At 33.6% G+C, this 18,102-nt stretch overlaps 1 protein-coding gene across 3 annotated transcripts in view; it reads left to right on the forward strand.

Moving 5' to 3' along the window:
• The window catches only part of LOC134277550 (protein kinase C-binding protein NELL2-like), a 40,590-nt gene that overhangs the window by 12,412 nt on the left and 10,076 nt on the right, over positions 1-18,102 (forward strand). For all 3 annotated transcript variants that reach the window (XM_062759887.1, XM_062759881.1, XM_062759890.1), the window contains 7 exons: positions 670-783; positions 8,200-8,350; positions 11,627-11,897; positions 13,666-13,738; positions 13,939-13,979; positions 14,725-14,856; positions 16,583-16,676. In XM_062759887.1, coding sequence (XP_062615871.1) covers positions 670-783; positions 8,200-8,350; positions 11,627-11,897; positions 13,666-13,738; positions 13,939-13,979; positions 14,725-14,856; positions 16,583-16,676 — 876 coding nt within the window. The remainder of the gene's footprint in view (positions 1-669; positions 784-8,199; positions 8,351-11,626; positions 11,898-13,665; positions 13,739-13,938; positions 13,980-14,724; positions 14,857-16,582; positions 16,677-18,102) is intronic.

Consider the following 18,102-nt stretch of genomic DNA (forward strand, 5'->3'; position numbering starts at 1 on the left):
GATTGCAGAAAACAGTATATAATTAAAAACCATAGATTCCAACATTTATGAAATATGAAAATAACAAACAGTTACCATTCTCAAAGGTCTATTTCAGTTACAAATTATAAACAGACCCAACACAGACCTCTGAAAGCAGAGGTGGGATCAAGTGCAATGGATGAGTAGGCATCCCCACTCAAATGGTCAAAGCAATTTGAAGGAAAGAATTGAAAGTCAACATTTCACTTATTGATAAATTGTATTCACAAACGTAAGGTCATGTCAACCATGAAATCAGCAAAGTGTTGATGTAAATAAGATTGTTGATGTCCTTGCTACATCAACTTACTAGTCAATATCCTGCCTCATATTAGAAATTTTTTTTACAGTACATAGAACAATCTCCATTTTGTGGACAATCTGTATACAGGGAAACGTTTTATTCATTCAGTGTTTAACATATCTTAATTACACAACATAATTTCTTAAACAGATGTTGATGTACATAATGGGGCAAAATTGTTTGCAAGTGCAAAAATGCAAAAATAACACAGGGCGAAAATAATCCTGTATACAGTAGACTGTTGATGTTGCTGTACATAAGGAATCTTTAACATGTAGCCATTAATTCAATCACAAATATTAAAAAAAGATATTGATATAAATGGTGTATGTGTATTTTTTCAGATTGTGTGGATTCCACTAGAGATGTTCTGGACCTTATTTCAAATCTTCAGAGTCGCACTGGATTTACAAACATCACGGGGCAAAATAATCGCACAACAGCCATTTATTTGCAAGGTGAGATAAAAAACAAGAAATGGACATACAACATATTGACAGAAGTTGAATCTGCATGAAGTGGAAAACAGTCTTTGTTTGATTAGTAGGGAAGGGTTGTAACTTGTAAGAGACAAATGGTTTGAATGGGGTTTTACACACATTCTTTGTTGTTTTACATCACTTCAAGGGATTTAACAAAAAATCTCCACCAGGAAGAACATGGTTGTACTAAATTTGACCCTTAAAACACTGAAATATATGGTTACTGAATTCATAAGATTTTCATTAAGTACAGAAGATATAGTGTCAGAATGCAATATTGTGCACTGCACACACTTAAATAGTGAGAAAATCTGTTATGAAAAATGAAGATGAGATGAAATCTTGTGCATTATTCAGGCACCAAAACGCATATTAAAATTCATTTTTAGGTTATGTAGAGTCTGTAGTTTATTTTAAACTTGCAGAATAACCAAAAATAACTTGATATTTATCTCACATTCTATTTTTTGATAATAATTTTGTAGTTGCTCGAAGTTTAGATTTTGTGAATTCTTGAGTACAGAGTTTTTGCAGCTATTCCTAAAGATTATAGTCATCAAATTTATGCAGTTTCTAGGGTACTAGAATTAGCATACTGTTTAAGACCTCTTGAACTATTTTAGTCATCTTGGAAAATAAAAGGTGTATTTGTGTATTGTTGTAAATGTCTCAATACTATTGCACAACTCAGAGTTTACAAATGTGTGCAACAAGAACTGTCAATGTATTATTCCAATATTTTTTAAGTAATATGCAGTGTTAACAGTCAGTTTCCCTAGTGTCAACTTCAGTTAAAATTTGCTTGTTGTGTGAAAGGATAAAGAATGATTTAAAAACTTATAACATGCTTAGCATTTGAATCTGAAGTGTTATGTTAGGGAATACCAGTAAGCACCACAACTGTATTTTCTATGGAATGTTCTCAAAAAGAGAAATTTTTTAACCTTCACTCTTCTATAACATAAAAGATGGTATGAATTTTAAAACAAAACAAAAAACTCCTAAACAAATGAACAAACAATCAAACAAAAAACTCAACAAATGAATTTTTTTTCACAATCAAGAAAACTGAAAGACTGAATATAAAATAAAAAATTTTCTTTAGAAAAAAAAAGGATCAAGTTCTTTCAAGAATACAAGTGCTTTCATTTTAATTGAACACCAAAATGTACATTGTTTGGCATAATTTAATTTTAAAAAATTAACCTGTTGTTTTTACAACAAATGTGCAATCATATGTGGTTTACAAAAGTCACATCTCTAAAACACAAGGACTGTAAATTCGAAATAAACAATTATGAAGAGGAGAAATTGAAATAAAAAACAATTTCTTTTAAATTAGCATTACACTGAGTGTAAAAGGAATGTGATCAAGAAATAAAAGAAAAATGAATAGCTAGTGTTTTAGACCAAAGAAATTGAAATTGATGAAAATTTCCAGGTACATTCTATAACTTCTACTTCTTTAGATGGGGGTCAGTTTTAGGTGCAATACTGGGACCCACTTCCTGCGAGTTCATGTGAGTTCACCACAGCAAGTCTGGTATTACTTTACATGCTCGACTCAGCGGGCAGCTTCCCTTAGAGTATGTCCCTAAGGAGCTAGGTATTTAACAAGGGGCTATGAGATCTGCAAACAGCTGAATACATGCTTGTAGCAGCTGAAAGACTTTTTTGTTCAGGGGAGTTGTGAATGAAGAAAATTCTTTGCATTATTATTCTACATTCGAAGTTTTTCCCTAATCAGTTGACATAAATAAAAAAAACCTGAAGTCTTGCCCCTGAAATACTTATGCAAGAAGTGTGTATATACAGATATACACAGATAGCTTTCTTTCATAGATTACTAGAGATTGGGAACACGACTTCACTTGTATAGTCCTATTCTATCCTATTGCCTGCTTTTTCAAAGGGTTCAAGTTTCATTCACCATTGAATTATGGAATTGGATTGTATGAGAACATCAATTTCATAATTTAGATGATAATGAATAGGAAAATTATATTCATTTGGTCTGAATAAAAATAAGGATGAAATCATTTGATTTTTGGAATGGGGGTATCCTGTACCAATGATAAAATCTTTCTTTGATCTATAAAAGATGATCTTAATATATTCAGTTACCTATATATTTACCAGCTCAAAATGGCCTATGCTAAGGCATCAGAAAAGGATTCTTGGAAGCAGATATTTTCGATTGAAGTCATTATCTAGTTTATGAATGAATGTCCAAGGCAATTAAACTCTGAGCCTGCCTACGAGCAGGTCCCGCTGTTAGCTTATTATCAGCTTGTATCCCATTTCTTTCATTCATTCATACTTTAAAGATTAGCAGAGAATTTTTAACTCCACTTTTTTGGTTGGTGCTGAGGTTAGAATTTCAGGCAGAAGGAGCAAGTTGCTGATTATGCAGATGGCAAGAAATTCATTCATAAATTGAGAACACACTCCAGCCTTTTTCATTAATCTTTTGATATGCATCATACAGTTACCATTAGTTGGCATGTTCTGCCAATGTTTTTCTTCAATTAGACAAACTAGTCTGACTGGGTGATTATTGTTACAACATTGATGATTCTGGCAGAGCTATTGTTTGAGCCTTCATCAATATGGAGGATGGAAGGCCTGAACTCTCAAAGCAGACAAGTTGTAATATCAAAGAAAGCAAAATGCATTGAAAGGAATGTTGAAAAAAGCTTTTTTGAGAGTACATAATGTTGAAGTTTAAATATATGATAGGTCCAAAGATGGAGTGCAAAAAAGGAAGCATGGGTACTATTGAGTTTATGACCTAAAATCCAATTGAAATCACGGATGAAAATTTCTCCCAAGTAAAAATCCTTTTCAGAAATTGTCATACAACATGAAATGGTTGTGACAACCCTCCTTCCAAGAGAATTCATGCAAATTTCAGGAACACATACTAGGAAAACTGACAACAAAATAACTTTGTAATTATCACCCATCTACAATTTCTAAACATCTTTCATTGTGTGGACATAGTGTCGTCAGATTGGTTATTTCTTGTTCCTCAGTTGATAAGATCTTAATGATGTTAATTGCTGGTAACACATTGTTGTCTGGGATGGTTCCCTTTGGGATTGGTTGGACAAGGTTACGTATGCCAGACACTACATTTCACCTCATGCTAGTGACTGATACATGTCCATTCAATAAAAAAACATGCAACATGCTTCCAACATGCACTTTCTGTGATTGCCATTGAAAACAATCCCGGACGAGACAGAGAATTTTGCTATGTCTCAAGGACATAGCAAGCATTGTTGGAAAAAGTCCCCAATTGTAGAGGAATGCGCCTCACACATGCAGCGTCTTTGCTGATTCCTTTAACTGTGATGGTGTCTGACAGATGCTCTGATAGAACACTGATGTAGGTGGCAATTCTGCACCTGCACACAACAACATGCTGTAGAGATGTCCTGATATTGCTCTCAGAAATATCCCTAGATCTGCAAAAAGTGATGTGACCTGCTCACTCACTGGGTTAGAGAAAAATTTGCTACTGTGACTGCTGTACTCTGCTGATGACAAGAAAAGCTTGTTTTATCTAAGGAATTGTATACATTATTGTACAATACATGACATTGTATGTTGGCATTGTTCTTTCATTTTTGTTGTATCAGAATAGAAATCTGAAGTAGAATAAGAGATAAGGGCACCAGAAAAAAAAGATCATTTGAAAATTTTTTTTTTTAGCTCACCTGAGCCGAAGGCTCAAGTGAGCTTTTCTGATCACATTTTTTCTGTAGTCCGTCTGTCCGTCCGTTTGTCTAGCTGTCTGTCTGTCTGTAAACTTTTCACATTTTCGACTTCTTCTCAAGAACCGCTGGGCCAATTTCAACCAAACTTGCCACAAAGCATCCTTGGGTGAAGGGGATTCAAGTTTGTTCAAATGAAGGGCCACGCCCTCATTCAAGGGGAGATAATTGGGAATTAATAAAAATTTTGTGGCATGTGTTAAAAATCTTCTTCTCAAGAACCACTGTGCCAGGAAGGATGAAACTTATATGGAAGCATCCTCAGGTAGTGTAGATTCAAGTTTGTTCAAATCATGACCCCCGGGGGTAGGGCGGGGCCACAATGGCCGACCAAAGTTTTACATAGAAATATATAGGAAAAATTCATTAAAAATCTTCTTCTCAAGAATAACAAAGCCAAAATTGATCATATTTATATGGAAGCATCCTCAGGTAGTGTAGATTCAATTTTGTTCAAATCATGACCCCCGGGGGTAGGGCGGGGTCACAATGGCCGACCAAAGTTTTACATAGAAATATATAGGAAAATTCTTTAAAAATCTTCTTCTCAAGAACCACTGTGCCAGGAAAGATGAAACTTATATGGAAGCATCCTCAGGTAGTGTAGATTCAAGTTTGTTCAAATCATGACCCCCGGGGGTAAGGTACCAAAGTTTTACATAGAAATATATAGGAAAATTCTTTTAAAATCTTCTTCTCAAGAACCACTGTGCCAGGAAAGATGAAACTTACATGGAAGCATCCTCAGGTAGTGTAGATTCAAGTTTGTTCAAATCATGACCCCCGGGGGTAGGGCGGGGCCACAATGGCCGACCAAAATTTTACATAGAAATATATAGGAAAATTCTTTTAAAATCTTCTTCTCAAGAACCACTGTGCCAGGAAAGATGAAACTTACATGGAAGCATCCTCAGGTAGTGTAGATTCAAGTTTGTTCAAATCATGACCCCCGGGGGTAGGGCGGGGCCACAATGGCCGACCAAAATTTTACATAGAAATATATAGGAAAATTCTTTAAAAATTTCTTTTCAAGAACCACTGTGCCAGGAAGGATGAAACTTATATGGAAACATCCTACGGTAGTGTAGATTAAAGTTTGTTCAAATCATGACCCCCAGGGGTAGGGCATGGCCAAAATGGCCAACCAAAGTTTTACATAGAATTATATAGGAAAATTCTTTAAAAATCTTCTTCTCAAGAATAGCAAAGCCAAGATTGGTCATGGGACTACTTTTGGATTTAAACTTTTCAATAATAAACCAATTTCTACTTTTTCCTAGCCACAGTGCTCAGGTGAGCGATGTGGCCCATGGGCCTCTTGTTTTTTCATCTTTTAAATGTCTTTAGATCTTTACCTTTTTAAATGATATACGTTAAATGACAATGAGACTTTATTAAATATTTTATATTAACCCCCCCCCCCCCCCTCCCCCGCAAAAAAAAATGTTGCATCTTCTATGAAGTTGCTCTAGTTGCTAATTGTGTACATATACATGTAAATTGTTTTATATATAGTATCACATTTATCTTTATCTCATGATAAGCTTTCATGAATGACTTTATTGATGCTCATAATAACAAGATCTGAGAATTCGTCTCTATAAAGTAAACAACTTCCAGAGATGTACATTGGATACCAGATCTCTCTAGGAAGGGCTAGTTTCCTTGGTTATGCATTTTTGTGGTTTTTGCCTTAATTAGAGCATTTGGTTGACACCCAAAAGGTATTGCCAGCAGAAAGGAAAGCATTGCAGCATTATAAACACACTGCAGGTGTCGAACCACAGGGAAGACTCTTATAGAAAGGGGGCCTTGTTGTTTCCTAATATTCACAAATTATCTGCTCATTATCTTCAGTGATTCTGACATTACCTTTGATATTCCTGTCCCGGGTTGCTTGTATCAAATTTGTTTTTGGAACCTTGAGTTGTTTGTCTCAGTGCTAGGTGGTTGCAGTTCAGGTCAGTTACGCTTAGTGTCCAAAGCAGTCTTCAGATATTCTGATAATTGAGAGAAAGAATGGAGAGGATAGAATGAGAGAGAGAGAGAGAGAAGTGAAAGAGAGAAAGAGCTCAGTAGATGGAAAGATAGAGAAGTTAAGATATTGGGTTTTTTCTATTTATACCTCTGGTAGTCTTTCTTTATGAGGAAGAATATTTTTAACAAACAGCACGATTACACAGTGACACTACTTCTTAGTTCTAGAAGAAATAAAAAAAATTATATACTGAAAGGGGTAGGGTTGGTTGAAGTGGTAGACAAGTTCTTTTGCCATGGCTCTATGATTTTTGCCCCATTGACGTAACATTTGATAACACGTACTCTTTATTTTTTCGGCATTTATCACAGAGACCTCCGCAGGTTAAGCAGTTCCATCTCTGTTTCTTGTCAGATCAAAGCCGGAATGAACCATCAACCCTACCATAACCTTTATTCCTGGTATTCTGTTCTGTCCCATCATATATATCATGTAGAAGGTCCCTCAGCTGCAACACGAAATAAGAAGTATTGGAGCTAACACAGTTTATATTACAGCAAGCTCTTCATTGTCAAAATGGTGTCCCTCTTGATGTGTACCGCCATAGTGTAGGAGGTTTATCAGGAAAATATTTACCCATTTACACCCTTTCGTACTTATTATTTTTCCTAGAGGGAGTTATTTCCCCTGAATTGAAGTCATATTTTTTTCTATATTTTCTTCTTGATTTAATACAAATATATAATTTATATCCTGTGTGTTAAAGTTCTGATTTATAATAGACTTCAACCTTTATCAAAGTCATGTGAACTTTAATATACAAGTAGGCACAAAATTCAATTCATGATATTTTTTCTTTGATAATCAAAATATCTCTGAGAGATATTCTTTTATTTTGGCTTATCAAAATTGATATCAAATTTTATTTTGTGTAAAATTAATGTTGGGGCATGATGAAGTATGTAGAGAAGAGATAAGGCATTTATGTTCAAGGAGCAGATTCCCCAATCCCCTGCTCCTGTGAGCAGCCAGTGTTGTATTGAGAAGGGTCCAAAAATAGTGCTAAAGATAACAGCCCATTATTATCTACATATTGGCTGATTAAGCAAGTTTAGGGGGGGAGAGGGTGCAGGAAACGGTGGAATGATATCCATACCTACACTGTAAATATGCAAGGAGGGTGGGCAGGGGGATCAAATTTCTAGTATAAGTCTTGTATATGAGGTATAAATGATTTTCAGTCAATTAGATATTGGTTTAGCCATTGCTGAGGACAAAAGGGGAAAAAAAATAAGTTTCACTTTAGAAGTCATTTACATTAGAAGTCAGATAAAATTAATATATTTGAAGTATTTGAAGGTTGGACACATGAACATTTGTAAAGGGATGCAGTTTGTAGGACTATGGGGCGACATAATCAAAGACTGCATTCTAGTAAAGAATTCAAAATACATATTATATGGAAATAAAAGATCAACATAAATTATAATGTTCAAAAATATGACATGAAGATTTCTAGACTGTTGAATGCATGTACTGGATATGAAATTAATTGCTATATCATTAATTAAACTTATAAGAATGTTACACCTGTTAAAATGATGTATTATTGACATAATTCTTCTCTATTTTCAGATTCCAGTAGGAACGTAGCAGTTTCAGATTACTTGTTGAGGAAAGCTTTAAGGATTTTTAAAGACAGTAGTGAATTAACTTTTCTAGCAACCATGAAGCAAGAAATCGGAAACTCTGGTAGCATTTTAGCTTTTTCTTCAGATATTTACAGGTATGTGTAAATTCTAACTAAAAAAAATTAATTGGGGGGGGGGGTGTGCTAGACATGCTTGAGATACATGTAGTTATTGATTAAATCATTCATTGTTATCACATTTTTGATCAAATTAAGTTAAACATGCACTTTATAAGCATAAAAATTAAAAGAGGAAAAGCAATTAACAGATTTTTTTTCAAAATTTGTTCAGGCATTGCCCCATAGCAGTTCAACCTCCTTCAAGTTGGTCTTTTAATAATAATAATCTTTTCTAGTATTACTTTGAAGGAGTTGAGTACAACTATCTTTCTTCTGATCAACATTGAAGCCGAGGGACCCCTTCGCCTTGTCTGTTAGATTATAGATGTATATTCCCACTCTGGTAGAGTCACTAATTGAGAGTTGGGGGTTTCTTGTATAGGAGGTTAATTTATGTCAGACAGCTTAGTAGGAGATCTACTGTTTCTGTGGCGTTTTGTGTGATAAATTTAATGATAGGTTTTTGTCTTTTAATAGTCTTGGATTCGTGGTACACTGTACTGATATAAATCAAGAGATTATGTGACGTTGAGTTTTTCATGCTCATCTCAATTTTTTTTTTCAAATTTCAGAGGTTCTTCTTGAAGTTTTTGATTAGATTGAAATGGTTTTCAAATGGAAAAATGTTTTTGTTCTTTTTGCCTGTACAACATGATTTCTTTGGAAAAAAAAATTTCAAAAATTGCACTTTCTTCAATAAATTTGAAATTTAAAATAAACATTTTAAATGGGTTTTTTTTAAATGAAGAATTGGCAATTTCTTCAGTGAAATTTAAATTTAAAACAGAGATGTACTTGGAATAGTTATGTCTTTGTGTGTTCAAAATGGTTTTAAAATGGACTGGATTTTTTTTACAAAAATCTTCTTTTTTTTTACGTTCATTTTTGTTTTTATCCTGATATTTTTTTTTACGTCTCGGAAAAAGCACTATTAAAACGTCTTTGTGATCTACAAAAGAGAAGAAGGTTGTAAATAAATTTTACAGTAAAAAATGAAAAAAAATTTGCAATTTCCACCTTACAGATACAAGTATGAATTTGAAATTTAAAATTCCACTTGGGATGACATTTGCAGCTAATTAATAAACTATATTTTCTAAATGTCAATCCCGAAACAAGAGTAGTGTGGAGTCAGTTATTTTCCTCAGAAACAGTTTGCCTAAAAAGAACTGATGTGGAATAGCTAAAAGAGTTTTGCTTTAATTTTCCTGTTTGATGTGTGTTCCAGTAATTAAGGACATCTAAAAAAAAAACAGAGCACTTCCAAAAAATAAATTTTTTAAGGATGGCCCGGCCTCCAAACATATGACTGGATTATCAACCGTCAAGGTCACCTGTGTTAATTTCCATTGCCCCAAAAATGTGGCTTAAGCATAAAAATAGGCTTGCCTTTCGCTTTTTCTCGACACCAAAATAAAATTTAATCACTGGACAACTCTGTGGGTGAGCTTGAAAGATAAAAACTGGCGGATTTTTTTCTTTCTTTTTATTCCCTGTTCTTATTTATAGGTTATTTTAACACTAGTTGCTGTAAAATTTATGGAAGACAAAGAGCACAATCTTTTTTAAAGAAGAACTCACAATTTTTATGGCGAAAAAAAGATACAGAACAGGTCATATCTCTTTGTCTGTTCTAACTTTCAGGTCAGGTAAAGGTGTGCCTTCCATTTGATGGGGAGCCAGACTTGTAAAGCATTTTTTCCATCTTATATGTTTTCTAATTGCTAATCTTGTATAACGATAAGAACTCCTATATATATAGCTTTTGGAACGGAACTGCGCCGACACTGTGATCAACCTGCGGTCAGGGTGTTCGGAGGCGTGATTTTATCTGACTTGATTGTTTTTCCTGGCAATTGATACTTTTCCTAGCCAAACTGAATATCGGTGATTGTTAAAGCAGACTGGAGGTGTGCGAGGGGTATTCAATGAGATTTGTGTCTCTGCCAAGTCAACTTAATCATTCTAATCAAATAAACAGGAATACAGCCAAAGAAACAAATTCGTACCTTTGATAAAGCATTTAAACAAGCAAATTCCTACATATCTGCAACATCAGCTGCTTTATTTTTTTTCCCTATTTGCTTCTTTGACATAAAGTAATGGAAGGATGGTTCAAGACAATTATTCTTCTCTTCAAGTTTGCAGGTTTAGTCATTTATTTAAAGTTGAAATCTTTAATCAACAAATCAAAATGAAGGGAGGTGTTTTCATGTATTAAAAAGATTTAACAAGAAAATTCATGATTTGCTTTAAGTTCTGAACGAACAATATGATAAAATAAAAGTCTATGAAAAGTCGCATTCTGTGCTTTAGTTGCTTCTTGAGAGAGGAACCAAGGTCATTTACCATTTTTTAATTCGGCTGTTAATGGTTCAACTTTGCCACCAAAGCACTTCCGGAGTTGTAGACATTTTCCACTCTGAATCAAATTATAAAAGCTAAGCTTCTCTGCCTTTTGAAGGATCTCCATTCAGAAAACATGTAAGCCAGTTTCACGGTGCAGTTTTGATTGGTGGTGTGGCTTTCAAGACTGACTTTCTGGTTGGTCCTTTGCTTTTTTTCAGACGGTGATGGTGAATGGGATGAAATTTGACAAGGGGTTCCCTGCTGTTTTGTGTACCATAATTGCTGGCACACGACAGGCTCTTCAAGTGCAAAAAAAAAAAAAAATGTACAACAGTAAAATAGCACAGCTGTCACATTACAGTGTTACAGTGCCATAAATTCTACAAGTCAGCAAAAAATGGTTTTGTGGTCTACCACACCCTTATCTTTACTTTTAATTTCTGATAATAAGAGGATGTTAATGATGAAACATATCGATACTCATTTATCTGTTAATAAATGTCTTATTAAGAAAAAAAATAACGGAACATTAAACTTCCCCCCCCCCCAGGTATTTAAAAAACTTGAATGCATTTAAAATAATTTTAATGCTTAAAAATCTACAAAACCATCCATTCGTTGTTAAGGGTTGTGACTTGCATTTCTTTTTTCAATGTGACTTCAGAAGGAGGTTAACTTGCAATTTGATCTAAAAATTATCAAATCCCATGCACCTTTCATTGACGAAGGGTTTTGTCCTAAGCTTGTATTTTTAAAAGTGGATGACTTCAGACAGGGTTACTTGCATTTCTTTCAAATACCAAACACTAACCAATATTTTTTAATCATTGTTTAAATATTTGAAATAATGCTATGTGATTGTTCTGATTTTTTTGCATAAAAAGAGATTTTCATTATTTACAGGTTTTTTGAGATTGAAAGTAGTGGCCAACAAGATGAAATTCGTGTGCACTACAGACATGACCAACACCATTATGTTTTAACATTCCCATACAGCCTAGCTGACAATAAGTGGCACAAACTGGCTGTCACCGTGACAACCAATCATGTGACCATATTTGTGGACTGTTTGAAAGTTTACGAACATGATATACAAATTGTGGATCGTGTTCCACCGTCGTCAGATATTCAGTTATTTGTGGGTCAGCAAAGCAGACAACATGCATTATTCAGGGTAAGTAAAATAACCTTATTATAAAAAAATTCTTTGGCAAGATAATCAAACATCTATTTTCTTTTTTAATAAAATCTTGACATGAGATTTTTCTATGAGAAGAACTTCATTCACAGAAATAAATGCAGTAGCCAATATGTAGGATACAGTCACCAAAGCAAACAAAACAAAGCAGATTCATGTGAAAACTGTTATGTTTTTATCAAAGCACAGAGAAAATATAGAAGGAATGACAATAGGAAACATGTGTAGTTGGTCAATGGTTCATGGTTTCATATTGCTGTATCTAATTAATGTAATTAACTCATAAGTTATAGATATTGCTGAGTATCAATGCAAGTACAGACTACTATAGGAATAGGAATTGGCCTTGAGAAGAGATCAGGGAAGGGTATACCAAATAATTTTGGTTTAAGCTAGCTTATAACATGGATACATTTACTGGAAAAAGATTAGCTAGTATGGTTGTCTGAATTTTTTCTCATGAACAATGAAGACATTTAAATAGAGAAAGAAATGCTTGAAACCTCCAAGTCTTATTTTCGAATTTGTCAGGTGGTCTTTTTTTCTCTCTCGAAAATAAACTAAGTTCACCACATTTCGATGTAAAAAGTGCTAGGTTTTTTAGATTAATTTATGGAGAGTATGGTAGATGATGATGATTTGAATTCTTCACTGTTAAGTGTTCAAGATTTGTGAAGTGTGAAGGAAGATTGTCGGGATCACCCTAAAACATGATGCAAATATCTGTCTGGAAAAAAATACATAAACTTCCAAAACGCTCTCGCTCTTCATTCAGAATCACATTTATTTGCCAAGCAGTGGCAATATTTCAAATTGTCTTCGACATAAAACAATCTATTTTTTAACCCGCTCGGGTGATACATCTTAAGACAAGCAAGATATGCAGGAGATCTTTTAAAATATGTTGTTTACTGCCTTAGGGCTTAGTTTAAGGTTGTACTAAGAGCAGACATTGCGTTTTCTAGAAACCATTAACAATTGATGGAATTAGGGAAAAAAAAACTTTCCAGGGTGTTTTGTTCATAATTATTGATTGTTAGCTGCTTTCCCCTATTTTTGTATCTCATTGAGGAGAACATTTTTTTCTATGCTCAAGGAGGATTTTGAGCAAGTGGTGTTGTGCCCAAATCAGAAACATATCCGTAATTGTTATAAAGCCATTGCTTATTCTCAAAATAGTGAAGGCTCGTCAATGTTAGTCCTATTTTTGTTACAATAAAACTTACCATTATGATATATGTATGCATTTTGTAACAGTTTCTAAAGGTTGTTCTGATCATTTATAATATTAGTTTAAGAGAAATAAGTGTATAAATTTCAAAAAGACTTTAAGTTTTTCCTTTTTGTATATGCTACACTGTAATTATCCCTTATATTCTATGGTGATACATTATAGCAAAATCTTTTTTAATAAATGTCATATATTTTTTAAAAATTGCATGATATTCAAAAATAATCTGTATTTGTAAAAAAAAATTAATCATATGCAATGGAATTCACATTCTTCAGTTGGTAGATTTTAGAATGTCCTAACACAGATTAGTTGAACTTTGGTATCTTAAGCATCAACTATCTCAGATACAATGGATAATGTCACAGTCATTTGCAAGTCCTAACCCCAATTTAGCCCTAAATTTCTCCAACCCTTGGATACCTTTAGATTTTTCCTGTGCCCCATTGAGTTTAAAATAACAAGGTTTCATTTACTTTCATATGTTTTAGAAGACTCTGTTCTGTTTTGCAGGGGGGATTACAAGATGTACAAATTGTCACACAAGCTCACGGATATGTTTTACAATGCCCAGTTCAAGAAACAGGTTTGTAAATTAAAAAGTTAGAGCATTGCCCAATTCCCACTTTAAGCATTTGTCCTCAAAATATATATTAATTATGATATTTGTAAATCACCTATTTTATTGAACAAAAACTTCACATATGTTAATTTCTAAACAAGAAAATTGTGTAAAGTTTGATACTTAATTTTAGATGGTTCATCCATTTTATTTCTTTTTTTCAGATTGTCCAACATGTTCACAGTATCAGGCATTAGAAGAACAGGTTAAATTAATGTATTCCTTAAACCAAAATCTTTTATTAAAGGTAGGGTTGAGGTGAACAAATCCCCTTGCCTGCATGTCCCTGTTGTTTATACATTCAACAATGGGTTTTGTTCAGTTTGAACCATAATAACCTCTCTAATTTGGAAGGAGAATATTACCTCCATCTTCAAAAGAGCTCCAGTCATTATTGGTCTCCTTAATCCTTGGTTATTTGGTTTCTTCTATATTTATGAATGTGTTTTCTTTGCATTATATCATATATACATTTTCAAATATGATTTTATCATACTGTAAATGTATGTTTTCAATTCTAAAAGAAAAGTAAATTTATTAATTCATATTAGTAAAGTTTGATGTACAGTGCATAACAATATTTGGAGAAAAATTAACTTGTGTAACATTTGTGTAACAGGCAAAATCTCTACCTTATGCTGAAAATGGAAAAAAAATATCATTTACAGTGCTTTTATTTTTAAAATAAAATGCATTTTTATGATCTGCTTTCCCAATGGAAAGTGGTCATTTTCATGCATCAATACATTTATGTTGCAAATTGTGGTTACCACTATATATAGTATACCGCAGATTTTCAGCTTTTGTCTTGTGTTGTTGATGTACAAACTTCTTTCCAATTTCATAAAAGTCATCTTAATAATATATTTAAAATTTATATATTACAAGTGGATTACAGTTACATTACATTTTATTTCACTTCCTGACAAAAGATATCTCACTGTTTTTAGCTCCAGAGAGCAGAGAAAAGGATCAAAGAACTAGAGCAGTGTGAATGTCACAAAGGCTGTCGCTACAACGGGACATCAAAAAAGGAGGGAGAGGTGTGGCACCCCGACCAGTGTACGCTCTGTGACTGTAAGGTGAGCTCATTAAAGGTTCTGTGACTGTAAGGTGAGCTCATTATAGGTTCTGTGACTGTAAGGTGAGCTCATTAAAGGTTCTGTGACTGTAAGGTGAGCTCATTAAAGGTTCTGTGACTGTAAGGTGAGCTCAATAAAGGTTCTGTGACTGTAAGGTGAGCTCAATAAAAGGTTTTTTGACTGTAAGGTGAGCTCAATAAAGGTTCTGTGACTGTAAGGTGAGCTCAATAAAGGTTCTGTGACTGTAAAGTGAGCTCAGTTAAGGTTCTGTGACTGTAAGTTGAGCTCAATATAGGTTCTATGACTGTAAGGTGAGCTCAGTAAAGGTTTTGTGACTAAGGCATTCTCAGGGTTCTATGACTGTAAGGTGAGCTCAGTATAGGTTCTGTGACTACGGCATTCTCAAGGTTATATGACTAGAAGGTGAGCTCAAGAAAGGCTCTGTGACTGTTAGTTGAGCTCAATAAGGCATTGCAGAAAAGGTGGTAATGTTTGCTCTGTACTGTAAGATGAGCTCAATTTATATTCTGTTACTGTTGATGAACTCAATAAAGGCTATTTCACTGTCAAGTGAGTTCAATCAAGGACTTTAGAAAAAGTTTGAAGAGACACTTTAAGACTGAAAGCTGGAATAAAAGGGTTGTAGAAAAGGTGAAAAGGTTTTATTTTTGTACTGAATGGTTTACTATTCTTCATAAATCTTGCTCACACTTCAAGTATTTAAGATGTTATTTGTAGAAGCTGATACGCATTTAATCATAGATTTAGTTCAATGATCCCATTCAGATTCTGTATTACTCTCTTTTCCAAAATGAACATGCCCCTTTTCTCTTTCTACAATGGTGTAATGGTTCAGGGATGGAAATACTTTGATCTGAAAAAGTTGGTAAAAGATTTCTGTATTGGACAGAGCCTTGGTTCGCTGACCGATAAAAGAAATGTAAACAAATGATGTTTTGGCAAATTTCTGTGTGTTTAGAGATATTATGTATTTTGTTCGAAAATCACCTCTTTGACACCTGTTGAATTGGGGCCAGAAAAATAAAAGTGCTAGTTTTTTTGCCTGCTTAGTGTAAATGTATTGAAAAAAAAATTGTTTTACATCTGGAAATATAAAAAAAAAATTGTAGTAATTTTGAGAGTATATATTTAAATTCCAGAATGCATCAAGAAATAGATTTGCACTAAATTACATCAGGAAAAATGAAGTCAATAAGCTTCATTTAGATTCTTCAGACAGTTCCTCTGCTTAGAATTTGTTTTTACCTTCCATTGGAACCTTTTTGTCCTTTAAAAAAAAATCCTGGTTTTATTTTCCAGTCATATTTATAGACTGAATGAAAACTTTTGAGTCATCAATGATTCCAAAAAAAAACTTATATGACAAGAATGGGGTCAATTTAGTTCATCTTAGTTTTTGCTTTTCAGAGAATGCACAATACAACATTAAAGCATTATTTTGTATGCTTCTTTTGGCAATTTGTATCTTGTGCTGCTATGTTTATACAGTGAAAACTGTCTAATCTGACACCTGAATAATCCGACACACTGTGAATTCCGACGTTAAATTTCTTTCCCATTTTAGTATTTACCTTGTTTTTAAAAACTATGCAATCCGACACCCTGTCTATTCCGAAACAAAATTTGTCTCCAAGTGCATGTCAGATTTATAAGACAGGTTTCTTGTACATTTACATGTAAATGCACATCTGATTTTATATTTCAGAATGGGACTGTACAATGCAGGAAGCTAGATTGCCCCCCTGCCCTCTGTGATCACCCCGTGTACAGAGAGGGACAGTGCTGCCCTCTATGTATGAGTAAGTACAAGTGTCCTCAGAGTTCCTTACCATGTATAAAGGGAGAAACAATCTTGTAACATATTAAGTTACACTTAAGAATTTTTGCTGTTGTACTATTGATAAATTCTGATTTGATTATATGGGTGTACAAAGCGAACATAATCTTTTTAAATTGAGTGAAAAATGACAAATATGAATTCCCAAGCTTTGATTTTTTACAAGAGTAAGGATTTTATGACCATCCTGGAACTGTGGGAGATTAAAAATCTTTGTTCCCTGTTTTTGATGAGCAGCTTTTCAAAGATCTCTTCAAACAGGACATGTTGAGGGAATTAAGGAAAAATTGAATCAAGGAAGGCATTTTTAGTCTCTAGGATATGAAGTGTGTCAAAATAAATTACTCTGAAGTTTCATTTTGTTATCTTCCGAATATAAACACCATTTTATTATCGTTTCTTGTTCAGCGAAGAGTGACAAATCCTGGCAGCTTTTTATTCAAAGAATGAGGAAAAAAATGATAAAAATAGAGAATTTATATTAAGGACTTTAGGAAAAATATTTTATGCAATGCTCATGCACTGTTCCTCATGATATGAAATGTTATTAATGAAAAATATAAGCGGAAAACATGCATCATATTTAGGATGATTTTGCAAAGTATACATACATCAAAAATATTCTTTACTATTCAGATTATTACATAATGGTACAAACTTTTGAGGAAAAAAAATGATATAATTTATCAAATATATTTTATGCTTCGTATAAAGTTTACGACTTTTCTTGCACGTCCTTATCGAGTTTTTGACATCTGCTCTTGGAGCAGCCATACTAAAATTTGAGTGTGTTCACATAGATTTTAACCTTCCCAATAGGTTTTCATCATTATATACCTACCTTTACCACCCACAGTTGTGTAATATATAGAGGGAAAATGATGGGCATTCGGAGGATTCATATATTTTCAGTTTACAACAGTTTTAGCTGTCAGTAAAATTACATTTTATGTCGATGTTATGAAGGAGAGGTCGTAATGTATAATTCCAGTATCTTTTGTTCTTTCTGGGGAGCACTTGTAAAAAAAGCACAGTGAAAGGAGTGAAAAGGCAGGAAATGATTTTGAATTGTGGGTGAAGAGTAATGGTGTTTTGTACAATAATAATGGCCATAAAATCATGTTTTGGTGAATAATTTATTTCTTGAGAGAAAAGCTGCTATATTCTGTCAAAAAATAAGATGTATAGCTGCGAATAACAAAATATCACCAAGCAAGATATATTTTCTGAATTCAAATTATTCATGGGTTGCTTAAGAATCGATTTTATGGGAAGAGCTGATTTTAAATACACTAAAAGAAATTGGAAAAACAGAGAAGATAAGTGCAAGTTAATGACAAAATCCAGTGCAGCTGTAGAAATAGTACAAAGAAGGCTTAGAATATTCT

The sequence above is a fragment of the Saccostrea cucullata genome, unplaced genomic scaffold (genome assembly GCF_032062105.1).
Source record: "Saccostrea cucullata isolate Sc308-1 unplaced genomic scaffold, CSIRO_AGI_Scuc_v1 ctg649, whole genome shotgun sequence".
Classification (NCBI taxonomy): domain Eukaryota; kingdom Metazoa; phylum Mollusca; class Bivalvia; order Ostreida; family Ostreidae; genus Saccostrea; species Saccostrea cuccullata.